Source organism: Protomyctophum bolini (genome assembly GCF_963924005.1).
Source record: "Protomyctophum bolini genome assembly, contig: SCAFFOLD_57, whole genome shotgun sequence".
Classification (NCBI taxonomy): Eukaryota; Metazoa; Chordata; class Actinopteri; order Myctophiformes; family Myctophidae; genus Protomyctophum; species Protomyctophum bolini.
Genome location: NW_027665690.1, coordinates 255,700 through 283,424, shown reverse-complemented (window position 1 = coordinate 283,424; position 27,725 = coordinate 255,700). Strand labels below are relative to the sequence as shown.

The 27,725-nt window shown below is 45.1% G+C and overlaps 4 protein-coding genes across 4 annotated transcripts in view; 2 read left to right on the top strand and 2 right to left on the bottom strand.

Moving 5' to 3' along the window:
- Positions 1–7,822, top strand: part of gak (cyclin G associated kinase) — a 44,950-nt gene extending 37,128 nt beyond the window's left edge. The window contains exons 26-29 of the mRNA XM_080794581.1: positions 288–554; positions 1,295–1,443; positions 2,425–2,601; positions 5,272–7,822. Coding sequence (XP_080650707.1) covers positions 288–554; positions 1,295–1,443; positions 2,425–2,601; positions 5,272–5,373 — 695 coding nt within the window. The 3' untranslated portion in view covers positions 5,374–7,822. The remainder of the gene's footprint in view (positions 1–287; positions 555–1,294; positions 1,444–2,424; positions 2,602–5,271) is intronic.
- A 3,075-nt stretch (positions 7,823–10,897) lies between these two features.
- c20h2orf81 (chromosome 20 C2orf81 homolog) lies at positions 10,898–12,290 on the bottom strand (the record flags this gene model as incomplete). Its single annotated transcript, XM_080794573.1, has 2 exons — positions 10,898–11,624; positions 12,215–12,290. The coding sequence occupies 2 exons, from the start codon at positions 12,288–12,290 to the stop codon at positions 11,290–11,292; spliced, it is 411 nt and encodes a 136-aa protein (XP_080650699.1). The 3' UTR covers positions 10,898–11,289.
- A 3,269-nt stretch (positions 12,291–15,559) lies between these two features.
- ak6 (adenylate kinase 6) lies at positions 15,560–24,671 on the bottom strand. Its single transcript, XM_080794578.1, has 5 exons — positions 24,524–24,671; positions 23,603–23,695; positions 18,515–18,573; positions 17,519–17,664; positions 15,560–16,980 (listed from the first exon to the last, which is right to left on the bottom strand). Exons 1-5 carry the CDS (start codon positions 24,558–24,560, stop codon positions 16,791–16,793), a joined length of 525 nt encoding a protein of 174 aa, XP_080650704.1. The 5' UTR covers positions 24,561–24,671; the 3' UTR covers positions 15,560–16,790.
- A 558-nt stretch (positions 24,672–25,229) lies between these two features.
- Positions 25,230–27,725, top strand: part of rad17 (RAD17 checkpoint clamp loader component) — a 171,013-nt gene continuing 168,517 nt past the window's right edge. Inside the window, exons 1-2 of the mRNA XM_080794577.1 lie at positions 25,230–25,402; positions 26,797–26,924. Coding sequence (XP_080650703.1) covers positions 26,883–26,924 — 42 coding nt within the window. The 5' untranslated portion in view covers positions 25,230–25,402; positions 26,797–26,882. The remainder of the gene's footprint in view (positions 25,403–26,796; positions 26,925–27,725) is intronic.

Below are 27,725 nucleotides of genomic sequence, written 5' to 3'. Positions count from 1 at the left end.
CTGTGTTGTTCTCCTGCAGGCTCGTCCAGCGCTGGTTTAAACCTCTCTCTCTCTCTGTGTTGTTCTCCTGCAGGCTCGTCCAGCGCTGGTTTAAACCTCTCTCTCTCTCTCTGTGTTGTTCTCCTGCAGGCTCGTCCAGCGCTGGTTTAAACCTCTCTCTCTCTGTGTTGTTCTCCTGCAGGCTCGTCCAGCGCTGGTTTAAACCTCTCTCTCTCTCTGTGTTGTTCTCCTGCAGGCTCGTCCAGTGCTGGTTTAAACCTCTCTCTCTCTGTGTTGTTCTCCTGCAGGCTCGTCCAGCGCTAGTTTCTCTTTCGGCTCCAAGCCTCCTCCTCCTCCTGGAGGAAAACCCTGGGTTTCCGGCTCGGCGAATCACCACCACCCCGGCTCGGCGCCCAAAGCGCCGCCGCCACCTCCACCGTCCTCGTCCTCTTCATCGTCCTCTTCCTCGTCATCCTCGCAGGCCGGGGGCGGGGCCGCCAAGCCCAACTACAACCTGAGCTTCTCCAGCGTCATCGGAGGGCGGGAGGAGAGGGGCGTGCGAGCGCCTGGATTCGGTAAGAGAGAGAGAATGTTTTTTTACCCATTCAGGGCGGGAACCCCTTTTGGTGTTTAAACATTATGTTATACTTTAGCCATTGAAAAATAACAGATCTACAAGCTCATAGCGCGGCACCGAGTACCGCGCTTTGAACTATTTTTGAAAAATTGTGAAAATGTGGCGCAAATCTTTGAATATATATTCTTTCAGAGCGTTTTAACTCAAATCATTGCTTCTGGTGAGGTCCTTGGAACAACATATTTTCAGATATTTGGGGGTCCTTGACATGAAAATGTTTGAGAACCACTGAATAGAAACATAGGGTTTTTCAGAAAACTGTCAGGATTTAGAAGACATTTCTAGAATTGTCCTCAGGTCTAAATGGGTTAATCTCACGAACTCGGTAACTGCCAAGAGTTTTTCTACATGTAACCTATCGCAGTTTTTTTGTGTGTGTGTGCGTGTGCCCGCGTGTTTTTACTAATCTTTGAAGATCCACAGAATGTCGATGTAAACTCCACATATCTCAAATGAAAGACGAGAGTGTCTTCTTAACACAACGGATGCACCAGCATCAGATATGGCAGAGTTTTCTCAATAAAAAAGCTCAATCAGCGCCGGGATTTCTTTCAAAATAGAAGCTCAGGGTGCTGGGAAGATATGGCCGCTTTTTCTCTGTAAAGAAGAGAAGGGAACTCTAATGTCTTGCACTCTGTGTGTGTGTGTGTGTGTGTTTGTGTGTGTGTGTTGACCCAGGCACCAAGACCAAGGTGAAGCAGGATGACTTCGGCGACCTGCTCTCCACTCAGGGTTTCTCGTCCCGGACGGATCGCAAGGAGCCACGAACGATAGCCGAGATGAGGAGACAGGAGATCTGTCGAGACACGGACCCTCTGAAACTACAGGTAGTTAGATCTGTAGACCCTCTGAAACTACAGGTAGTTAGATCTGTAGACCCTCTGAAACTACGGGTAGTTAGATCTGTAGACCCTCTGGAACTACCTCCCCCCCCCAGGGAATCCCTTTTGGTGTTTTAAAGCATTATGTTATGCTTTAGCTATTGACAAATAGCAGATCTACAAGCTCATAGCGCGGCACTGAGTGCAGCACTACGAGCCTGTAGATCTGCTATTTTCGACAAATTGTGAAACTGCCGCAAATCTTTGAATATCTTATATTCACATACATATAATTCTGGGGGTCCTTGACATGAAATAGTTTGAGAACAACTGACATGGGGGGAAACATGGGTTTTTAATTCTCCAGAAAACTGTTAGGATTTAGAAGAAATTTTGTAGAATCGTCCTCGGGTCTAAATGGGTTTTAACACAATCAGGGTTTTAATCACAATCAGGATTTCTTTCAAAATAGAGGCTCGGGGTGCCGCCCAGATATGGCCTCTTTTACTCTGTAAGCCCCCCCTCCACCCCCCCTTCCGTTCCGGACAAAAACCGGGAGACATATTCTTGCTTACCTAAAGTCGCTGATGATCGCTCGCTTCATATTTTGAACGAGAGGCATGTTGAAGTCTGAAATGAAGAGCTTAGTATATCCATCTGGTCAAAACCACGGAGAGCTCCTTAGATTACGCATGCTGAGCCTCTTTCTGAGCGGTAAACAGGGAAGTGAACGGCAGCGTGCGCGCGTGAAAGACCAAGGAGTATGGTGCAGAAGGAGAGGCCAAGTCCAAAAAAAGAAAATAATTCAGAATATTTTTCTCTCGTTTGATATTGATGATATATATGCGCTAGGACGTGTGCACAGTGTACACGTCCTAGCAACCCGTCGGTTGGATTAGTTATGACGTTCCCACACGTCGTACGGTATAAATGGGTTAATGGGTGTGTGTGTGTGTGTGTGTGTGTGTGTAATGTGTGTGCGTTCAGATCTTTGACTGGATCGAGGGGAAGGAGCGTAACATCCGGGCGCTGCTCTCCACGCTGCACACGGTGCTGTGGGAGGGGGAGACGCGCTGGCGGCCTGTGGGCATGGCCGACCTCATCACCCCCGACCAGGTCAAGAAGTTCTACCGCAAGGCTGCGCTGGTGGTGCACCCCGACAAGGTAGGGGCGTCAGGACAGCCATAATGGATTTTGGATTTTGGACCAAACAAATAATTACAAAAAAAACAAACAAAGAAAAGTGCCGTTTTCTTCTTCTCTTCTAATTATTTGTTCGGCCTGAAAAATTGTGTGTTTGTTGTCATGATTTGTCACACCTCGAGTTGGCTTTGTACGAGGCTTAAAAGGTCTTTAAATAAATGCTTTTTGAAATGTCTATGAGGAAAATGAACGGGGAATCATCTCCTGGGCCATGGTAGGGGGGCGGGACTGCGACGCTCTATAGCACACACACATAGTCAGGGCTGCACACAACTTTTTTGGTCTAGTACTCAGAGGAGCACCTGGAGGAGTTTCTAGTACTCAGAGGAGCACCTGGAGGAGTTTCTAGTCCTCAGAGGAGCACCTGGAGGAGTTTCTAGTACTCAGAGGAGCACCTGGAGGAGTTTCTAGTACTCAGAGGAGCACCTGGAGGAGTTTCTAGTACTCAGAGGAGCACCTGGAGGAGTTTCTAGTACTCAGAGGAGCACCTGGAGGAGTTTCTAGTACTCAGAGGAGCACCTGGAGGAGTTTCTAGTACTCAGAGGAGCACCTGGAGGAGTTTCTAGTCCTCAGAGGAGCACCTGGAGGAGTTTCTAGTACTCAGAGGAGCACCTGGAGGAGTTTCTAGTACTCAGAGGAGCACCTGGAGGAGTTTCTAGTACTCAGAGGAGCACCTGGAGGAGTTTCTAGTACTCAGAGGAGCACCTGGAGGAGTTTCTAGTACTCAGAGGAGCACCTGGAGGAGTTTCTTGGTGCTCCTAAAATGCGGCGACCCGTCTCGCCGGATGGATAAAAGAGGGATGAATAACTTATAGCAAAAGGATATTTATTGGATGAGTGGGGAGTCAATGGAGGGTATTGATGAGTGGGGAGTCAATGGAGGGTATTGATGAGTGGGGAGTCAATGGAGGGTATTGATGAGTGGGGAGTCAATGGAGGGTATTGCAACTCTAGATTTAGCCCTAGAATGGCCCTTGTTGTAGATTCAGCCCATTATTAAAATCTAGGTCCATGTGTGATCCAGCCCTATGGAATGCATATTCTAATAAAAACAACTTAATACTTCCTGAAGGATAATATGAGCATCAAAGCAATATTTAGATTTTTTATTGTTTTGTATTTATATAACCAATCTACTAGCTCACAACGCCATGCGACACATCGTACGGCGAAGCATACATCAGGCTTCCCTTTTGTTTTTAGCTGAGGCGACGTAGTCAGACAGTCAGACACACATGGCTCCTCGGTGCAAAAATAAACAGCGTACACTAACCCGACTTTACGATAATAAGGGACAGTATGTCGAGACACGGTGTTCATGTTGGGCAGCAGCAGTGCCAGTCCGCAATGCTTTAAACTCTTCCCACTCCACTATGTCGGAACTAAAACCTTAGTGCCCGTAAAAAGTCGGTGGCCGGTGCCTAGGCTGTGAGAGACGGCATCGCACACGAGCAACCATGCTGCTCCAGCACCCAGAAAACAAACACAAGCACAGCGGCAAATGGGAACAGTGTAAAGCATCCAAAGCATGCCCTTTTACACCGGGGACTACGGTAGTTTGCTATCTGAAACGGAGGAGACGAAACTATTTGTGTCAGCTTTTCTCTAGTAAACTCCTGTCCTCCTGTCAACCGCCCTCCTCCCAGGCTCCCAGCAGAAAGCAGCATGGAATTCTCCCCCTTTTGAGTAAGGACGCGCTGTGATTGGCCACGATGGCCAGTGCACTTGTGCAAGACGTGCTGTGATTGGCCAGTAGCCACTTTGAGTGGCCATAATAATCATTCTAGGCGGCCCCGGCTGTTCCCGGCGCTTGATTGACAGCGCATAATGCTAACACTGTGTGTGTGTGTGTGTGTGTGTGTGTGTGTGGCGGTCGCTCAGGGGTAGAGTGGCTGGATGGTAACCGCAAGGTTGCCAGTTCGAACCCGGGGGCTCCCCCAGAGTTAGTGTCGAAGTGTCTTTGAGCAAGACTCTGAACCCCTAATTGCTCCTGATGTGCTGGTTGGTGCCTTGCATGGTTTCTTCCGCCATCCGTGTGTGTGAATGGGTGAATGTAATGCACAATCTATGTAAAGCGCCTTGGATAAAGGCGCTATATAAATGCGCGATTTACCATTTGTGTGTGTGTGCGTGCTCCAGGCCACAGGTCAGCCCTATATGAGCTGTGTGTGTGTGTGTGTGTGTGTGTGTGTGTGTGTGTGTGTGTGTGTGTGTGTGTGTGTGTGTGTGTGTGTGTGTGTGTGTGTGTGTGTGTGTGTGTGTGTGTGTGTGTGTGTGTGTGTGTGTGTGTGTGTGTGTGTGTGTGTGTGTGTGTGTGTGTGTGTGTGTGTGTGTGTGTGTGTGTGTGTGTGTGTGTGTGTGTGTGCGCGCTCCAGGCCACAGGTCAGCCCTATGAGCAGTATGCTAACACTGTGTGTGTGTGTGTGCGTGCTCCAGGCCACAGGTCAGCCCTATGAGCAGTACGCTAACACTGTGTGTGTGTGTGTGCGTGCTCCAGGCCACAGGTCAGCCCTATGAGCAGTACGCTAACACTGTGTGTGTGTGTGTGTGCGTGCTCCAGGCCACAGGGCAGCCCTATGAGCAGTATGCTAACACTGTGTGTGTGTGTGTGTGTGTGTGTGCGTGCTCCAGGCCACAGGTCAGCCCTATGAGCAGTACGCTAAGATGATCTTCATGGAACTCAGCGACGCCTGGTCCGAGTTCGAGAACCAGGGATCCAAGGCCCTGTTCTAACTGAAACCTGGACGGCAGGTCCACCGGAGTGGAGCGGAGCTGGGCGGAGTGGAGCGGAGTGGAGCGGGGCGGACTAGAGGCCGGGCCACCAGGACAGGACTGAGCTCACATTGAGCCTTAAAGAGAGAGCTGTGACCCTCTGAGAGGTGTCTGTCTACACACACAGGAACGCACATGCACACACACACACACACACACACACACACACACACACAGGAACACGCACGCACGCACAAATGCACACGCAGAGGTGCTGATCTATGGTCAGTCTGACCTGAGCGTTAAGGGTTTTGAATGAACTAGTCTCGTCAAGGCTGCCCTGACCAACCAGACCAACCCCTAGATCGGCACCTCTGCACGCACACACACACACACTCACGCCCACATGCACACGCACAGGCACACACACACACACAGGCACACACACACACTCACACCCACATGCACAGGCACACACACACTCACACACCTTTCCTACATTATTTGGCACACACACACACACACACACACACACACACACACCTTTCCTACATTATTTGATGTTGTCCCTCCTTCCTATAATTCCTTCTACAGTGAAGGGAAAAGACTTGTTCTCTCTCTCTCTCTCTCTCTCTCTCTAGCACTGTAACTATCTCTCTCTCTGTATCTCTCTCTGGCTTGCCTGCAGTTCCAAACGTCACCAGAGGGTGACGTGTCAGAGACAATCACAGACAAACTGAAAGAATGCGCCTCCCCGTTCCCGGGCATAGAGGGGCAGGGTCAAAACGGACGCTGGCTCCCCATTGGATTGTTTTTTGTTTTATTGGTTTATTGGAGCGACGCCCCTCCGCCACTGATTGGTTTAGCGCTCCCACGCCACATTTGGGTGCGTTCGTTGCCCCCGAGGCTCATGGGACTTTGAGTTCACTGAGAGAGAAGACCCATGTTTCTGTGTCAGTCGTTCTCAATGTCAAGGAACCCCAACAATATATGTACTTGGCCGCCGACCCCCATCTGAAAATATGTAGTTCCAGGGACCCCCCAGAAGCAAAGATTTGAGTTAAAAATGTTTGCTCGGCAAGAATATACCGTATATTCAAAGATTTGCGCCACATTTTCAAAAATAGCAGACCTACAAGCTCATAGCGCGGCACTGCTATGAGCTTGTAGATCTGAAGTATGACATAATGCTTAAAACACTAAAAAGGGTTCCTGCCCAGAATGGGTTAATGATAACTAATGAAATGATCACATGGTGTTTGACCCATTCACACCTGAGCTCGATTCTACAAATGTCTTCTAAATCCTGACAGTTTTCTGAAAAGCCTATGTTTCTATGTCAGTGTTCCTCTAACTATTTCATGTCAAGGACCCCCAGCATTATATGTAATTGGCCACCGACCCCCATCTGAAAATATGTTGTTCCAGGCGGCCCCCCCACCCCACCAGAAGCAAAGATTTGAGTTAAAAACTTTCGCTCTGACAGAATATATATTAAGACTTTTCAAAAATAGCAGATCTGCAAGCTTGTAGCACTGCTATTATTTAATATCTAAAAGTATAATTTTAATGCTTAAAACACCAATAGGGGTTCCCGTCCTGAATGGGTTAATGTAGCGACCTACGAGAGGACTCCATGCAAAGGTTTTGCATTTCCTCTTAAAATAAAGTTTTTCTTTTTTCCTTGATTTTTTTCTTTCTTTCCTCCCGTTGGATATACAATATAATATAACACAATTCTGGGAAAAGACTCTGAGATAAATGCATTTATTTATTTCTGGATGGAAGAGCGCCATCTGTCTGAACCACTGAGAATGAAGACCACATGACGGACATCTCCGTCAAAGGCAGGGAATGTGTGAAGCGCTTTGGGGACGTAGAAAATTGCTATGTAAATTTGAGCTATTCTTTTTTTTATTATTATTATTATTATTAGAACTCCTTCACCGCCAACACTGCCATCTGGTGGCTGAATTTAATACTCCAGAACCGCCACCGCTCGCTGCAATGTTAAACGTCTTTTTTTGAAAAGCCGCTTTACTCGGAATCTGAGAAACACTCGGAGGTGAATAATCACTATGTAACGTTGTCCCGCAATTGTTATTTAATTCACCGATTTATAGAAACGAGCCACAAGTCAAGCTTATTTTGCTCCAAAACGTAGCCTGGAAGTAGCCTGATTATCAGACTGAAGCTCTCTTGAAGTCGCAGTCCACTCAGATAGTGGGCGCGGTCTTTGGGCTGGATCCAGGCTAGCCTGGAAGAAGAATACGAGAGTTTTGAGCCCTTATTTATCAACGCAGTGTACACCCAAAATTGGTGGGTTTTTTGTTACAGGGCGGGAGGCAGTGTTGTTTTCGTCGACTAATACTATGGCGAAAAATGTTCGTCGACTACCTTTTTTTCACTGACAAAAACTACATAAAAACTAAGCCATGATGACTAAAACTATGACTAAATATACTGACAATTTCGTCAACAAATAAAAACTAGACTAAAATGTCAGAAAGGGATTAGTGAACAAGAGATCCAGTATAAGTCATTTTACACTTGGTTGCATGCTGAAAATAGCCGATCTACAAGCTCAACGCGTCGCAGCGTAAAAACAGTCATTACGACGGCATCAAGGCCCACCAAAATAAAAATTTATCGACTAAATCAACTGTAGATTTAGTCGACTAAAATCTTACGATATTTTGTCGACTAAAACCAGACTAACACTAAACCATTCCAGGTGACAAAATTGTGCCTGAAACCAAATTAAAACTATTAAAACTAAAATCAGAGGGATGAGGGCGTATACAGAGGGGGGAGGGCGTATACAGAGGGGGGAGGGCGTATACAGAGGGCGGGATGAGGGCGTATACAGAGGGGGGGATGAGGGCGTATACAGAGGGCGGGATGAGGGCGTATACAGAGGGCGGGATGAGGGCGTATACAGAGGGGGGAGGGCGTATACAGAGGGCGGGATGAGGGCGTATACAGAGGGGGGGATGAGGGCGTATACAGAGGGGGGGATGAGGGCGTATACAGAGGGCGGCAGGGCGTATACAGAGGGGGGGATGAGGGCGTATACAGAGGGGGGGATGAGGGCGTATACAGAGGGGGGAGGGCGTATACAGAGGGGGGATGAGGGCGTATACAGAGGGGGGAGGGCGTATACAGAGGGGGGGATGAGGGCGGGAGGGCTTCTAACGGCAATGTGTTGAACCAGGACTTGTTCCATACCTGCGTGCGTTCTTTCTTTCTTTACAATTTTACATTATACCTCATGGACCAATCAAATCCCATGTTTTCCTATTTATTTTGTTTTTAGGGACTGTGTGTGTGTGTGTGTGTGTGTGCGTGTGCGCGCACATGGGTGCGTGCTCACGTGCGTGTTGAGGGGAGGGGAGGGGGGGTGGGTGTTGGTTGGTTGATTGGTTGGGGGGGGGGGGGGTCGTTATCAACGATTATAAGTTTAAATGAAGTTAAGATAATATATAAATTGAATGTGGCGTGTGCGAGTGAGGCTGTAGCCATTCCAAAGTATCTCTTCTCATTCTGAACATGTGATTTTATAAATATATACATATATATAAACGCTCTGGGTTGCTTTGTGGCTTATATTGTTCCATCGTTTCTCTTCAAGTCTTTCCCTTTTTTCTACTTTCTTGGTTGTTGTTTTTTTTCTTTTTTTTCCTTTGACGTCTGGAAGTCGACAGAAATCAATGTATTGTTATTATTATTAATTATATTATCACCTTGTGGATCTTGTGTTTTTATTTGTGTTTTATTTCGACACAACGGGCGGGGAGGGACGGGACCAGTGTGTCTTTATTTGGGGGAGGGGTGCACATGCACGTGCGCGCGCGCGCACACACACACACACACACACACACACACACACATACACCAGTGTTATGGATTTATAGAACCAAAGGACAATATATTAAAGAATGTAGATTTCACTGCAAAAAAGGTAAGGGTAACTTCAAACTCTGTGTCATATGAAACGAACTCATTTGTTAATTTTGACTTGAGGTGTATAAAAAAAGTAAAACAAACAAAAACAATTGGCCACCAAAAAACGGTTTATTTCATGCCTGCATGCTCACAGTATTTATTTATTTATAATGGAGTGATACACGTTGATCATTTCTATTTCTGCCTTTTAGAACACAAATTGCACAGTGCAGATATGACACATAAAATACAATATACAAATAAATCCTTGACCCATTTAATAATGATAATTTAAAAAAAACATGTTCTACAGCACGTCAAAGTGTAAGCTTGTAGATCTGTTATTTTTTTCCAATATGGAAACTATTGACGATTATTCTACTATACGATTAGGCGATTATGTAATGTTTTATCTGATTTATCTGAGCTTTTATATCATCGTCTTCATAAACTAAACGGCCTACTTATAAAAAAATAATCTTCTCAAAACTATATTTTTTAATAATTTCACCAAACACTTTCATAAAAGATCATGACTATCATACTATAAAATAACACTGTCAGTATGTAACATGGGAGAATTAAATATAATTTAATATGATTAAACATTAGACTTAGGCCAATTTACTTACTGACTTACTGATCACGTCACAAAACCATTGACTTAGGACAAAATAATGCCTATTTTACACACTCTTGACATAATAGGCCATTTTACTAAAAGGCATGATCCTTTTCAATTTGGACTTTGACGATTTTACCAGAGGTGGTCATGAAGAGCTGACTTAAGCCATTTGTTTAAGAAGGTGGCACTATTTGAGGTGTGACTGCCACATTGTCACTTTAGTTTTTAGTACACCAACATAGATCAGCTATTGTATTTTATTTTTTCTTGTTTTTAAACATTGTAGTCTAGTTTTTGAGTGGTGCAACCATAGGGTGAGGCCACTCCAATGCCCAGCTTTGTTGCGAACGCAGTGAGCACTTACTATGAGACCTAGCAGATCATGTCTGTCTGTGTGTGTGTGTGTGTGTCCTGCTTTTGTGCCCATATATGGAGCTGAGTGATTTGGCTGCATTTTGTGCCCATATATGGAGCTGAGTGATTTGGCTGAGTCATGGTGACATCAGTGTGATGGCGTGGTCCAACTTGTATGGTACGAGCTGCGTTCGCTTCCCGCGTTTGCGCGTCTTACTGGTCCGTCCCTGTGTCTGTCCCTATGTATGTTTAGAGTACCACCAGGGGGCGCTGTTGCACCACTCAATTCAGACAGGTCTGATTTTTAACATTGTATGTGTGTCATTGTGTTGACCAAATTGTTAACCTGTTTAGTCCTAAATCACACTCTACGTAGTAGTCTTGTAGATCTGCTATTTTCATACATATATTTTATACATTTGACATCTTGAAAACAACATTTTTCATAATGAACAGAGTATTACTATATTGCAGTGTTGACACTTTTACTCAAGTAAATTTGAGCACTTTTTCCACCACTGAGGGAGGGTCTCGTCACAGTTCCGCGGGTCGAGAGAATCTGTCGTCTCATCCGTGGCCGCCCATCCCGTTTGGGTGGGGGGGTGGGTGTCATCAGCACCCTGTCGGTGCTGTGGTCTGTCTGCCCTCGCGGCTCCACAAAGATGCTAACGTGCTGGTCTGTCTGTCCCCGCGGCGCCACAGACATGGTAACGCGCTGGTCTGTCTGTCCTCGCGGCCCCACAGAGATGCTAACAACAGGCTGTCGATGCTGGTCTGCCTGCGAAGCGACCGGGACGGCTGGACCATCCTGTGGAAATCAAGAGTAAAAACATAACAATGAGACAAATCAGCTGAGAGTTCCATGTGTCTCCATTGCTTTAGTTTACCCTAACCTCCCGAAGACAAGCTAGCTCACACACAGGGATGAAAAGACACACAGTGGACCTGCAGGCTGCTGCAAGTGACTCGCTGCTTGGCTGCAGTGTTTAAAACTTCAAATGGCCATACGTCAGTCATACACCAGTGTTTACCTGTTTTAGAGTGGGGGGGTTGGGGTGCACCACAGGGACACATCCTTGGGCCCAGGAGTCGATGGTCCCTGGCGGAGGCTCGGGGTCTTCATGGTCTCCCAGAGCCTCTCCTCCGTCCTGGGCCTCGTGGTGGAGGTCTCCCAGAGCCTCTCCTCCGCCCTGGGCCTCGTGGTGGAGGTCTCCTAGAGCCTCTCCTCCGCCCTGGGCCTCGTGGTGTAGGAAGCTCCACTCCAGCAGACCCAGAACACGATCCCTGGTCCAGCGGACACAGAAAGGACGCAGCTGTATAGGAGAGATGGCAGTGTTGGGGAAAAGTACTTGGATTTTGGATGGGCACTATAAGCCCCTCCTATGCCCAGCTTGGTGTTGCTATGGGAACATCTATCCAAGCTATAGGAACATCTCTCCAGCTATGGGAACATCTCTCTATAATGTATACCTGTGATTGGGTGTATAGCGCAGACACCGTGTGGCGACGACCACCCCACCTGAACACCATAAACTTTTTCTGTGCCATCTACGTTTATAAACGTAGCTAGGCTAATAGCTAGGCTAATGGTACCTACGTACTGGTGCTATCTACGCGTATGTTCGTAGACATTCGTATACTCCATGAAAAGCGCCGTCCGTCCGTTTACCTTTTTGCATTTCTCCGGTTAGTATGGAGAGCCCCCGTCCCCATCAGCGATGGGATTTTAAAATCCAGCTCCGTTGAACCTCCATTATAATAGGATTTCCAAAGCGCTGTATCTCCAAAGGTTCGAGAGCTGTCCATGGTGGGCACCCGACGATCGTAAATCATTTGTGAGTTTGTACCGCATCGCTGAGAAAGTGTAACTGGTTGTACTGCTAGCTAAAGGCTGTGAGCTAATGCGAGTGGTGTTGTGATCCTCACAAAGGCCCCCACCTTCCTGAATAACCCGGAAGCGAAACAAGCTCCGTAGAGTGGGAGCAGACGGGCGGCATTTCTTAGGTGTGCGCATGCTCACACTAGATGGCCCTAAAGGAGTTAACACTAGTTTGTCACTTAAAACAGGTGGTCCTTCGAGCCGGATACCTGTGTCTGAGTGTAGCTCTGGGAGCATCTCTGCAGCATGTTCCCCAGCAGTGTCTCCACCAGCTCTCCAACTGCGTCCTCCGCCTCCTCGCGGACCACCATGAGGCTCCACTGGGCCTCTGTGAGGGGGCCGCGGACCACAGCTTGATCCTCCACCATGTCCACTGGCTCCGGGAGGAGGAGGGGCCGCGTGGTGGAGGCGGGGGGGCCCTGGGGGCTGCGTGACGCCCGGCCCTGTCTGTCCCCGCCCCGCGACTTCACCGCTGAGTGAGACATCTTTACCTTCACGCACGCACGCACACACACACACACACGCACGCACACACACTAAAAAATCTAAAGATCACAAATTACAAAAGATCGTAATTTCCTGAAGTCTAGTAGGACTTTAGTAAATAATAATAAAGAAATTACCGTTTAAATAAATACATATTTAGCCACTTGCTCGAATACCCCCGCCCTGTCAGAACATCACAAAAAGCAGTAAAACATTGAATAGCCTTTATTTAATTAATAGTCTGTACTAGGCCTACTTAACTGTTTTTTGTTTTGTTTTTTGTTTTGAGTACTTCAAATATTCAATATTTTTACTTCTACTCCACTACATCTCAGAGGCAAATATATTGTACTTTTTTCAACATATTCAAATATTTGAAAACCTTAGTATACTTTGTAGTTAATTTGTCAAATAAAACATACATACATATTAACCACTTCAGCCCATACTCTGGCCATTTGAAAATAGCCGATCTACAAGATCACATGTGTCACTTTTGCGACGTGTTGTGAGCTTGTACTCACAACAAGAGTTAAAGAGTTATAGGCTACTATAGCCTATTGTTAAAAATGAGAATTAGATAATTTACAAGAAGTCTACACAATTAGAGAATATAGAATAATTGTTATTTTGACCGTTTGTTATTGTAATGCCTAACATGAATACAGCATGGAATTGTGGACACAATCTACAATATTCTTTAGTTTGGGCTTCGGGGTCTGAGAGGCTAAATCAAATGTCATCAAATGGTGGTCCGTGGCTCAAATGCAGAATACTAATGGACATATATAATAATATATATTTAAAAAGTTTAAACCTAATCTAGCTGCTACTTTTATACACATTTTACATTTATTTTGTATACTATTTAAATAGTTTTGAGGAAAAACGCTGCTATATTTTTGTCCCAAAATGACTGATTGAAATATGTAAATGTATTAACAGTTTGGGTTAGAATTACAGTACATTTCAAGCACAAACTCAATACAAAGACTTAACTGTGAGAGTGGACGACCCAATTAAGCATTACACTTGTTTACAGGGGAGGGTCCACCTTGTTCAATTCATCAAATGCATCTTTGTGACTGCTATTCGTTTAAAAAATCCGTTATATCCTGTAGACGCAACGTGACCTAGCTCTTTTTACACAACACTGTATACTCCCTCCAGCTGTAGGCCTACTGTAGGCTACGTGCATTGCCCATTTTCAACTGTTATTGAAAGGTTTTCCAATAACAAATAGAGCTCCTTTGAACTGAACTGTGCGTCTTACCTGTATAATAAGGAGAACTAAAGGTTGTTGTGTCCAAACAAACACTTTCTGTTTTAATGTAAAAGGTGGTGGTGGTGGTGGTGGTTACGTTACCAAGCAACTGAAGACGCCAACAAGCATGACGTTACAGCCAAAACGGTTCAACCATAGAACTGTGTGACTGTAGAGGGCGCTGCTGGCTGCTGCTTATTTACCGTTTACTGTCAACACGGTGGTGTACCGTGGTAGCAGCACTCGCCTATTAATTTGCATTGCACAGTGGGCTCAGTGCGCTATTTCCGAACGCACTTGTTAATTAGAATGAAGTCAATGTACATTTAATCGTGTCCATGCTGAAGAGAAGAGAGGAGAAACAAATAATTAATCATGAGTATAATCACCATTCCAAATATGCCATGTTTCTCTGTATATTGTTGTTGGAATGGAAAGATAAATGTTAGACAGATATATACATTTAGAAAGAAAGAAGTACAAATTCGTGTTATCACAACATGAATTTGTACTTCTTTCTTTATAAATGTATATCACAAGAGTTGTACAACACCTGTTCTAGGGCGACCCCTAGTGGCGGGTAATGGTTCTCTAACTGAACCTCTGTTGATTTTCATATTATAAGAGCCTGATATTTAAACTGCCCTCTTATTTGAGAGACACCACCGATTTTCGGAATAAGTTAAAATCTCTATCAATTGAGGACATAACAGACTCAGATATTTCATGCACTATGGATGTAACTAGTCTGTACACAAATGTACCTCATCATTTCATAAAGGGCTAGAAGTCCTTTGATATTATATGCAGTCAGTCCGCCTCCCACCCCATTTAGCTAACCCTAACCCTGAAATTACATTTTTTACCCTTTATTTACCCAGGCACAAGTGCTCATTAGTCATTTTCAGCAACGCCCATGCACATAGAAACACACACACATTAAAACCTGGGAGCTGACCAGTACAACCAGTCTTATACTGTTGGCCAGTGGCCACTAATCAGCTCCACTGGAGCAGTTGCTCAAACTGCTCAAAGCAATTTCCGCAATTTCCATTTACGCAATTTCCATTTCCGTAATTTCCTCAATTTCCTCAATTTCTGCAATTTCCATTTCCACCATTTCCGAATTACCATTTCCGCAATTTCCATTTCCGCAATTTCCATTTCCACAATTTCCATTTCCACAATTTCTGCAATTTCCGCCATTTCCATTTCCAACTATTAATGGCAGCTGGGTTTCATCATTCAAATAAAATAGAATTCTGTCCGTTTAGCTATAAAATTATGTCAGGGAATAGGGATACAGAGTATATGTCTTTCATTTGCATTGCATCTCCCCCCCCCCCCAAGCTTTTATTTTCGTTCGAGTAATAGTACAACTCTAATAGTATTACTTATAATAATGTAATTAAAGATAACTTCATTCAGATTTATTTATTTTTATTTCATTTTCCAGATTTTTTTTTCTTTTTTTTAGATTTTCATTGGTGGGCCAGTCATAATGGTCCCGCGGGCTTGATGTGGCCCGCGGGCCTGAGGTTGAGTATCACTGCTCTAACCCTTACACCGCTGCCCCAAAAAACATTCAAGGTCATCATTCAATTCCCCCTAGAGTGGTATCAGTCAATACATTTTTTTTGATCATGTTCAGCAATTTTGACATTTGATATAACCTTTAATGTTGGAGTTACATGTAGATACAAATCCTTTTTCTTTTCTGAAGTATTGGAACACTCAGTGAAGACATTGTTGATTTATACAATCCATGACCCACAAATATAAGGTTTCACATGCAGGCTTTCACATTGGAACCAGTAGTGTACCACAGTGGTTCCCAAAGTGGGGTCCTTGAGGGAGTTCCAACTTCCAGGGGGTCCCCAGCTAAATTATAGTTTGTAACCAAAATGGACCCTTGTAACTCCCGAGTGTACAAATGGAACCAAGCGGGTCCATTTGTTCCATTTCAGAGTTAAATTAACATTGAATTTACAATATAAATTGGGGGTCCCAGAGGTAGAAATGCCATTAGACTAATCCATCTCAAACTGGGGGTCCTTGAAATTAAACGGGTTGAGAATCACTGCTAGAGCCGTAAAAAAAAAAATCTTTTCAAATGGGGAGTCCGCAGGCTAATTAGTGTCAATTTGGGGGTCCTTGACATGAAAATAAACATAGAAAAATAAAGAAAAAAGTGCCCCATATTTCACACATGATTATTATTATTTATTTTTATACTGATGCAAGACCAATGGCTTCTGTCAGCATGCTAACTTTCCAGGAAATGAAAGGCTGTTGTTCCCCCGCCCCCCACAACGTTTGGAATCGCCATCGATGATGGTAGTCAGGTTTCTCTACTGTCCCATAGCCCACCTATGACATGTATGCATTATTGATGCACTGACATGCAGCCATCTTGCCAGCAAGGTGCTACCTAGGTGATACTTCCCATTGACAGCCCATTCATCCATAAAGAACAGTCCTATCTGATTGTATTAAACAACGTCAAAATCACCAACATTGCAGCTGTAGGGAAAGCTTGAATTATCCTCTTTCAATCTGTAAAGTGTTTGTTTCATAAAAAATCCACCGTAGACATTTTATGAGCTTCAAGTTTGGAAGCGCTAGTTGAATATCACTCAACGGCCCATGCGTACCACCTGTTTTGAATGTGCACGTAGACTTTACAGATTGAAAGAGGATAATTCAAGCTTTCCTTACAGCTGCAATGTTGGTGATGTTGACGTTGTTTAATATAATTAGAGGGGACTTTTCCGTTTGGATGAATGGGCTGTCTATGGGAAGCATCACCTTGCTGGCAAGATGGTCTGAATATGGTCACCGGTGGAAAAGGAGTCAGTCAGCGAGTCCAGTTCAGTCCAGTGAGTCTAGTTGTTGTCCTTGGTCCACTGCTCCGTCCACTGGATGATCTGCTCCAGGTTGCGCTCCAGGTCCTCGGGCTCGTTGCTGGGCAGCTGGTGGACCATCTCCTCCTTGTAGGCCTCCATGGCCTCCTCCAGGATGGTCTGGAAGATCTCACACTGAACGTTGTCCTGGAGCTTCTTCCCTGAGTAGCCCCTGGTAATGGGAGGGAGAGAGCAGAATCAGCCAGGGTTCTTTCTTTACCTCGGTGTAGCCTCGGTCCCAGGCTGTAGGCTAATAACGTGAAGTGTCTGTGTCGAGTGTGCAGTGTGCTTTCCCAGTCTCGAGTCCCGACAGCCAGGTACGTGCACAAATCACAACTACAACTGTACAGTGCCCCACTGTTTATAAACCAAAATGCAGTTTGGGCTTGTTTTTTTTTTTTACATGCTGCCGCTGCTGCTTTGTTCACAAATCGCGTCAGGTACAGTCACAACTGTTGTACAGTGCCCCGCTGCGCTGCCTGTTTATAGCCAAAAACACTGTTTGGGATATTTTCACCGGCGAGCACCAGGTCCATTAAGTTTATTTTTTTTATTTTACCACTCTCAAGAGAAATTAGGTGTTCAGAGTCTTGCTCAAGGACACTTCGACACCAACTCTGGGGGAGCCCGGCTTTGAACTGGGTTCAAAGCTAGTGGTCACTCTACCCCTGAGCCACTGCCGCCCCCTAGTGGTCACCCAGTGTTAGTACCTGGTCTCCAGCCGGGTGTACAGGTGTGTGTTGTCCGTGCGCAGGACGAACACGATGTGGAACCATCGCTCGGGGAAGAAGTCACAGCCGTGGTAGTCCACGATCACACCGCCGTCTGTCATCTTGTCCTCCAGCTCATCAACCACCTGGACAAAAAGCACCATGACTACTAGTCTGTATGCTGAATTACTTTCCCCATTATGTTGGATTGCTTTCCTAATTTGTTGGATTTCCTTACAATGTGTGCACACAATTTTGTTTATGTTTAACACATTTAGACCTGAGGACGATTCTACAAAATGTCTGCACAATTTTTTGGCACGTTTTTATAGCCATATAGAATATATGGCTATAGAATATATGGCTGTATAGACGGCATGTTTAACTTTCATCCAGACAGTGGATGACAAGTTAGCCTGGTAAACCCATCATGTGTCTTCTGCAGACCCATCTGGCCCCAAGCGTTGTGTGCATAGGTGAAAGAAGCACTGTCTCCGTTGTGTTCCCCCCCATATTACTATGATTATTATTTTAGTAACATGTATGTTTGTGTGTACAAGCTCGTGCCTCGCGGCCGTTGTTTGCGTTCTTTCCAACGCTCTGTGCGTGGTTCAACGACTGTGTCTTATTGTGCGGCTGTTGTCGCTTCGAGGCTGCGGTGTTAAAGCGCGCTTGCTGCGGTGTGGAAATCAGCCCTTTCGCAGTGCGTGTGGCATAGCTTAGGAGGCAGGCAGTCATACTACACTCCCATAGGACTAGGCGTAGCAGCCTGAAATTCTACTGCTTAAAGTTTTGCTTCCAAATCAGACAAGACCTCACTGTTGTTGAGGGCAGAGCCCAGGTTGGGACACAGTGCTAGACCTCACTGTTGAGGGCAGAGCCCAGGTTGGGACACAGCGCTACTCTAGATATCATGACGGGACGTCGTGTGATGGTCAGGTTGGGAGTCGGGACACAGAGCTCTCTGGATTTCTGATGGGACGTTGTGTGACTCACCCTGTCCTCGTCCAGAACGGGACACTGGTACTCTTCATCGAAGCCGTCAAAAAGTTTCCCTGGGGAAGAAATCAACATGGTCAACGTTCGTCAGCAATGTCACTCAACAACGGATACGCTGAAAGTGTATATTCTTCTCTCTTTACTAAGGCCTATTCATAGTCTGGATTTTCGGTAGTCTGGTGGTGAGGTGACCACCGCTCTGGTGGTGAGGTGACCACCGGAGCTGTAATAATGTGGAGCGGTGGTGATTAAAAACAGAGAAGAAGGGCTGGGGAGAGCGGTGGTTTGCTCTTCACCGCGGCTTCGTGACGTCATGTTGTACTGTATAGTAGTTGCGGTGGTCACCTCACCACCGATAAATCAGACTAAAAATAACACTTTACTGTTTGTTACTGAACAAACATATATACCAGTGGTTACTGTCACAAATATAGCCTTAGCTTTGTTTTTTTAAACGAAAATCTTGTATGATGATCTTGAAGAGATCATTAGGACTAATTGCTATCAACTGAGCCATCAACAGCTCATTTGAACTATTAGCTCCACCTACTTTTGTAGAAAATCTCTTTCCAGGCCTATTTATAGGCCCCAGTTTCACAGACTCTCTGACTCACGGTCTGACTCTGCACTTGCTTGGTAACCTGCACTCTGGTACACAGTAAGTGAGCACAATACTCTGAACTTTCCTATCCATTTCCTTTCTTTCTTTCTTTTTGTACTATCTGTTTTGTCTTCTGTCTGTGTTTTAGTTAGCACACTAATCAGACTGTATCTCTGAAACTGAAGAGATCATTAGGACTAATTGCTATCAACTGAGCCATCAACAGCTCATTTGAACTATTAGCTCCACCTACTTTTGTAGAAAATCTCTTTCCAGGCCTATTTATAGGCCCCAGTTTCACAGACTCTCTGACTCACGGTCTGACTCTGCACTTGCTTGGTAACCTGCACTCTGGTACACAGTAAGTGAGCACAATACTCTGAACTTTCCTATCCATTTCCTTTCTTTTTGTACTATCTGTTTTGTCTTCTGTCTGTGTTTTAGTCACCTCCCGACGCAATCTCAAGTCCCTAAACCCCTCCTCCCTCTCATCCTCTATTCTCTCCTCTCTACCCTCCCTGGAGTCCTTCCTCTCCCTCTCACCTGACACTGCAACCTCATCCTTCCTCTCCTCTATCTCATCTGCATTCGACCAACACTGCCCGCTCTCATCCAGGCCAGCTCGCTCATGTCCACCGGCTCCCTGGCTATCTGAAACTCTCAGATCTGAACGAACACCTCTAAGGGCAGCCGAAAGAAAGTGGCACAAGACAAAGCTACCAGATGACCTTTCCCACTTTCACTCACTCCTCTCTGCCTTCGCCCTCTCACTAACCACTGCTAAGACCTCTTTCTACCACACCAAAATCCAATCCTGTACTTCTAACCCCAGGAAGCTCTTCTCCACTTTCTCCTCCCTCCTTAAACCCCCTCCCCCCACTCAACCTGCATCCCTCACTGCTGAGGTTTTTGTCAACTACTTCGAGAAGAAGGTTGATGATATCAGCAGCTCCTTTCCTCCCCTCCCACATAAAGTGGCATCTGACTCAACCAACACTAACCCCAACATACCATGCATGTCCTCCTTCTCTCCTCTTTCCCCAGACGAGGTTCTACAACTAGTGACATCCTCTAGACCTACCACCTGTCCTCTTGACCCTGTCCCGTCTCCAATCTTCCAGACCATCGCACCTGATCTGCTCCCCTTCATCACCTCCATCATCAACACCTCAGTAACCTCAGGCTGTGTCCCATCTGCCCTCAAGTCAGCCAGAGTAACACCACTCCTCAAGAAACCAACTCTTGACCCCTCAGATGTCAAGAACTACAGACCGGTATCACTCCTTTCATTTATTTCTAAAACCATTGAACGTGTTGTCTCCAACCAGCTCTCTCTCCATCTCTCACAGCACAACCTGCTGGATCCCAACCAGTCCGGATTTAAGAAGGCCCACTCCACAGAAACTGCCCTGCTGGCAGTCACAGAAGCACTACATGCTGCCCAAGCTGCTTCCCACTCTGCAGTACTGATCCTCCTAGACCAGGGGTGACCAACCTGGGGTTCGCGAGCTACCGGTAGCTCGCGGGAACGTTTCACGTCGATCGCGAAGTGACGGGCAGCCAGCCATCACTGCCAATACACAGCAGAATGTCGTACGCAAAAAAGAGCAGATCTACAAGCTAACAACGTGTAGAGGCTCGATGCATTTTAGCTTGAAGATCTGTTCCCCTTGCTTCCACCGCACCGCCCTCGGCCCTCCCCCTTTTAGCACTATGTGCTCATGTGCTGCTGTGTCCTGTGTGTCTGTTGTTCCCTCGCAGTCAGCACACAGCGTCAGAGTGAACGCAGTATGATAGCGTCCCCGACACGTTGAATACTAAACTTATTTGTAAAGTTCGAACGCCAACTTTTAACCAAACGTGGGAGAAACACTGTGCACTGACGGATTATTATCGATCAAAACAATCCTTAGCGTCGCTTACAAAAACATGTGTTGCACAGCATGAATGATACGTAATCAGTTTAATCACCGACCTGGCTGGATAAATATCACTATGACAAAGTGTCAAAATGTTTAGTGCCGCTGTCAAAACATGACACAAAAAGCCACAGTTTTTTTTTATCCTGCTGTTCTATCATGGGAGATACAGGGCAAGATGCTCGATTGTGAATTAAATTGTAACATTCTCCTTGGCTTTGACTACTTCAGACAGAACATCTAACACACAGCTACAGTAGACTATTAATTTACTAAGCTGGTAACTTACTCGGCTGCCTACCGTTGCTCGTCAAGCAGGTCACACAATGGATATGGACCACTGATATTTATCCAGCCAGGTCGGTGATTACTTATCATTCATGCTGTGCAACTGTGTGCAACACATGCTTTTGTAAGCGACGCTAAGGATTGTTTTGATCGATAATAATCCGTCATGTGTGTGCGCGAGTGCACTCTTTATTTGCGTGCAGCCGTGCAGTGTTTCTTCCACGTTTGGTTAAAAGTTGGCGTTCGAACTTTACAAATAAGTTTAGTATTCAACGTGTCGGGGACGCTATCATGAACTCGTATGACTGACTCACATCTTAATGACACCCTCAGACTGGCAATCACTAAATATGAACCAGATTTCAAAACGCTTGCAGATAAAGTGCAGTCACAGCAGTCTCATTAAAGGTGGGCTGACCCTGAGAGTATGTCACCATATCTGTGCAAATATATATGGTCATGTTATGCCTATGTCATTTGAACATCTGCCAATGTGAATATTCATTGAAATGAGAAACAAAATATTGTGCTGTAAAAGCAATTCATGTCCTTTGCATTTTGTTTTATTTAAAAAAAACTCAACAAAGAAGTTTATTTGTATTTCCTGTCCTAATATTTTTTTTGTATTTCCTGTCCTAATATTTTTTTTTTCTAATACATTTGTCTTAATATTATTTGACATTGATAATATAACTTACTATAAGAATTTATTCTAATTTAAGCTTTAGTCATTGAGCCTGTCAGAAATAGCAAAAAAACAAGTGTTTTTTCTAACACGTTTAATGGTAGATCTTGGCTTACAATTGGGAATAAAATGGGCTCTTGGGCTTGAAAAGGTTGGTTACCACTGTCCTAGACCTATCGGCAGCATTTGACACAGTGAACCACCAGCTGCTCCTAGACACCCTAGCGGATCTAGGCATCGGTGGAACGGCACTAAAGTGGTTCTCTTCCTACCTCACCGACCGGACCTACCAGGTTTCCTGGAAAGGTCTGTTATCATCCCCCCGAACCCTCCAAACTGGGGTCCCACAGGGATCGGTTCTTGGTCCCCTCCTTTTCTCACTGTACACTAAATCCCTTGGCACTATCATCTCTGCTCACAATATATCCTATCACTGCTACGCCGATGACACACAACTGTTTCTATCCTTCCCCCCCTCTGCCACTCAGGTGGAAGAGCGCATCACCGCATGCCTGGCTGACATCTCACAGTGGATGTCCTCCAACCACCTCAAACTGAACCCAGACAAGACTGAGCTTCTCTTCTTCCCAGCTAAGTCCTGCCCTATGCGGGAGCTAACTATCTCCATAGACAACGCCCTGGTAACGTCTGTCCCAACAGCCAGGAATCTTGGTGTTGTCCTGGACAGTCAGCTCTCGTTCAAAACTCACATCACAGCTGTCACTCGATCCTGTAGGTTCACACTCTATAACATACGACGAATTAGACCGTTCCTCACCCAGGAATCAGCCCAGCTCCTAATCCAGACAACAGTCTTGTCAAAACTTGACTATTGTAACTCCCTCCTTACTGGCCTACCAGCATGTGCACTTAAGCCTCTCCAGCTGATCCAAAATGCTGCAGCTCGCTTGGTCTTCAACCAGCCAAAATTCTCACATGTCTCCCCCCTGCTCCGCTCCCTCCACTGGCTCCCGGTCGCTGCCCGCACAGAATACAAAACCCTGATGCTGGCATTCAAAGCAACCAAAGGTATGGCTCCCCCATATCTTGCAAGTATGATCGAACCCTACAAACCCTCCCGCTCACTCAGATCAGCCAACGCAGGGAAGCTGGAAGTACCCTCACTAAAAACGCCGGGACAACGCTCCACACGTCCCAAACTCTTCTCCCTTCTGGCTCCAAAACTGTGGAATGCACTTCCCATTGCAGTCAGAACTGCAGCATCACTCCCAATCTTCCGCCGTAGTCTGAAAACCCACCTTTTCAGACTCCATCATGGCCCATAGCACTTACCCCACCCCCTTAGATAGCAATTCTAGTAGTCATAGCACGTCATAGTACATATGTGTAGCATAGTAGTATAGATGTATAGCTTATATGTATAGTTTCATTATAGATATTCCACTGTTACTTTCTTAGCTACGCATGTTTCATGATAAATGTCTTTATGTGATGTATTCCCATGCTTTTGTTCTTGCTTAAATGTAAGTCGCTCTGGATTAAGAGCGTCTGCTAAATGCCTAAATTGTAAATTGTAAATTGTATTTTTTAACAAAGATCTATATGGATAATGGATATGTGTAATAGCTTACCCTCCTGCGCGAGGTCCCCTACATTGATGTAAGTCAGCCCGGTCCTCTGGGCAAGTTCTTTGCCCAAAGTTGTCTTTCCTACACCAGGAGTACCTGCAAGAGAAAAGGAAAATAATCAATCGGACAGTAAAGAGGGCCTCTCAAATAGTTGAGGACAACACACACACACACACACACACACACACACACGCGCGCGCACACACACACGCGCGCGCACAACGATTGATGCAGGGCCTCAAACCTTAGCTATTGAAAAATAGCAGTCCTACTACAAGCTCGTAGCGCGGCATCGAGGTCTGCTATTTTCTTTAACCTATTTGCTTCTGTGAAGTGAGGGGCACTAATAAATATATTAAAGTCTAACTCATGTTGCTATGATTAGGTGATGCAATGGTGTTGTTGACGTTTTTAAAACGAACATTGAACTAAAAACAAACATTAAACCTGTATACCGGTATAAGGAGGGCCCAATAGAGTCGCAGGATCTTGTTTTACAGTTTGCTCATGAATCCAAAAAACAGTCCTGTATAGTTACTACAGTGTCGTAGATTAATTAAACAATGGCAAATAGCAGTCGTTGGTTGTTGGGTCTATGGGTGTCAGTCAGGGAAATAACATTTGGCAGAGTCAAGCAGACCCGACAAACAGTAAACATCTTAATGGACCCATGTGATTCTGAGCCGATCGAGGGTGGACATATATGATTGAATATACGTTTAGAACATGTTGGTTCAAACTAACCATCACAGCAGTAGGAGGATGTCACTGCATGGGAGCACATTTCGACAGGCATATACGTACCATGGCATTGATAACACCAGGAGATGTAGCTCTGATCCATAGCAATAACGGAGCTATATATGGACCAGAGCTACAGGAGATGCAGATTATTGCAACGGTTGTTAAACGTTAACTTTGTACCTGTAAGCAGAATGTTGGGTCGCTTCGTGATCTTCATTTCTGTTCGTTATATAGTGACGGGACCGACAGGTATAGTTGTTAGTTGAGGTGTGTAGTGTAGACTAGACGGTGTGTTTTCTTCTGGCAGGGGAGGAAACGTGGAACTGTGTCTGGATCACATGCACATAAAGTTATACACCAGCAACAACTACAGCAGTTCCGGCCACGGAGTGGTTCTCAAGCTGTGGGTCGGGACCTGGTTGGGACAGATGACAGAGTGAAGGGGGCGATTTAATGGATTGTTATTGGAGTCAAATCGTATACGTTTTGCCTCAAACAAAGAAACTCCTTCAATGTCAAGTGCTTTTCAGGGTTGGGTGTGATTCTAATATGATTATTTGTTGGGGCCGGCCTTTTAATAGTATTACTAAAAGACGTAATGAATACGTCAGTGAACTTAACCTTTTAACAAACGTCAAAGCTATTATTTTGGCCAAACAATTCCACATCCGGCACGGCACGGGTTTTACTTTGACAGGGTTTTTCATGATGACATCACTTTCAGGCGCCCCAGACGAAGAAAGACCTCTCCGTCGCGCTGCGGGGGAAAACATCAGATCTAAAAGCTCACAGAGCGTCGCGGCGCGCCTCGCTGTGAGCTTGTAGGTCTGATGTTTTCCCCCGCGGCGCGACACCGTCGTGCGACGAAGTATTATATCTTAAAAGGAACCGAGTTTTAAAAAACTTCTTCTTGCCCAGAACACAGTGTTATTAAACAGCCTAAATAGTTATTGTTTTATTAATATCAAATCTTTCTGTATTACATATGAATATATTGGGAAATATAATTGCAAACTGTGTTTGTGAGCCTCGGATGGTCAAACCAACAAACACACGGAGGTAAATAAACCTTTTGACGTTGGTTTCATGTTTTCTCTGTGCTAACTTTAGCTATAGCCGATCAATATCTAGACCTGTGGTTAAGGTCCATTATATGTACATTATATGCATATTGTATTTTTGATGAATTGAACATGGTGGACCCTCTTGTCAACAAGTGTAATGCTTTATGGTGTCGTCCACTCACAGTCTTTGCAGTTTGTATTGAGTTGTGCTTGAAATATATTCTGCAAAACTGTTATTTATGGCGTTTGTGTTGTTAGGACAATGTTTGTGTTGTTGGGATATGTTTGTGTTTACACAAACCCTCAAAGCTGGACATAGGAGGGGCTAGCCCCTCTCGGAACCCTACATAAAGCTTTCATGAAATTTGATTGTCGGTCTTAAAAATGTCAGAAACTTTACTACCATTGGGTTCTGCTTGTGGGGCTAAGGAGGAGCTTAGCCCCTCTCGGAACCCTACATAAAGCTTTTATGAAATTTGATTGTCGCTTTAGTGTCAGAAACTTTACTACATTTGGGTTCTGCTTGCGGGGCTAAGGAGGGGCTATAGTGTAGTGCCCTCAAAAAAAGTCTAATAACTGTGTTTTTGCTCTGTATTGTCAAATGTCTCTTAACTGTGTTGTTTTTGCTCTGTATCGTCAATGTCTCGGGACTGTGTTTTTGCTGATGTTATTGAGGGCTATGCACAGCTGTTGTGTGTCTGTCTCTGTCTGTCTGAGCACAGAATGTGCTGAGCTGATTGGCTGAGCACGGAATGTGACAAATCGTCTATTTTCGTCCTACGCAAACATTACATTTTCCCATTGACGATGAATGGAGAATTTTACGTCGTAGTGTCTGAGGCGCAAATTGCCTTAGTGTCTGTTTTTTTTACGTTTACGTCATGCTGATGTACGATGATAAGAGCGCCACTCACTTCACACGGGTGTGATTTTTTTGTCCCTTCTATAGAGGGAATGTGCATGCATAAAGTGAATGGCAGAACGAGTGGCAAATCGAGTGGCAAAGTGAGTGACGACGTGAATTTAATGTTGTTTTAAAGTAATTTAATGCAATCAAATAGGACTTTTCTGTTTGGATGTATGGGCTGTCAAGGCCAGAAAGTAGTTTTTTTGCCACTCAGTAGGCGTTCCTGCATAACTTCCGGGTATGATGTTGATGATGTCACATGCATACCCTCTGTATTCAGCCTTTTGTCCTTAACTCTGTCACATTTACCATTGACAATGAAAGGAGAATTTATGTCATAATGTGGACGAGCAAATCGGCTTTTCTAAACACAGCAGTTTTAATTCAGCTGCCCTTATATACATACTAGTGAGTAGCAGTAGTTTTCTTTCCCTGTATCCATCTTGTCTTATCTTATTTGTATTTTTATGTATCTTTTGCAGTGTTGCACATCTGTCATTGATCCATGTGATCAGCCGCCTCCAGATGGATCAATGTGATCGGCCGTGATAGAAGCAGCGAGCTGAGGATGTCAAAGCTTTCTCTCAAAGGAAAAGAACCTTCGAGCAAAGTGAGTTGTGTGCAGTGGACAAAGTACTCAATTATCCCCTCCTATGCCCTGCTTACTGGGTTTGTGTAAACATAAACATTGAAGCCAAAAGGGAGGTAGCCTCGGTCTCAGGCTTACTCATCTGTGAAGAGAAAAGCCTGGTCACGACCTAAGACAGAGAGAAAAGCCTGGTCACAACCTAAGACAGAGAGAAGAGCCTGGTCACAACCTAAGGCAGAGAGAAAAGCCTGGTCACAACCTAAGACAGAGAGAAAAGCCTGGTCACAACCTAATACAGAGAGAAAGGCCTGGTCACAACCTAAGACAGAGAGAAGAGCCTGGTCACAACCTAAGACAGAGAGAAAAGCCTGGTCACAACCTAATACAGAGAGAAAAGCCTGGTCACAACCTAAGGCAGAGAGAAGAGCCTGGTCACAACCTAAGGCAGAGAGAAAAGCCTGGTCACAACCTAAGGCAGAGAGAAAAGCCTGGTCACAACCTAATACAGAGAGAAAAGCCTGGTCACAACCTTTTTGATTGATTGATTGAAATATTTATTAACAGTTTGTAGAATTACAGTACATTTCAAGCACAAACTCAATACAGAGACTGTTAACTGTGAGTGGACGACCCAATTAAGCATTACACTTGTTTACAACAGGGTCCACATTGTTCAATTCATCAAAACATATAGAGACATACAAATAGACACTTCTATGTAGTTAAGGAACAGAACAGGAATTCATCATGTAGGAAGCAAAAAGGGAAATGATACATACGAGTGAGGGGAAAAAGGGGGGTGGGGGAGGAATCAGATTTTAC

Coding starts and splice junctions, on each gene's coding strand:
- ak6 (XM_080794578.1), bottom strand. CDS start 24,560: ATGAAGATCACGAAGCGACCCAACATTCTGCTTACAG. Junction 23,696..24,523: donor ACCCAACATTCTGCTTACAG/GTACAAAGTTAA, acceptor TTTCTCTTGCAG/GTACTCCTGGTGTAGGAAAG. Junction 17,665..18,514: donor CCGTTCTGGACGAGGACAGG/GTGAGTCACACA, acceptor CTTTTTGTCCAG/GTGGTTGATGAGCTGGAGGA.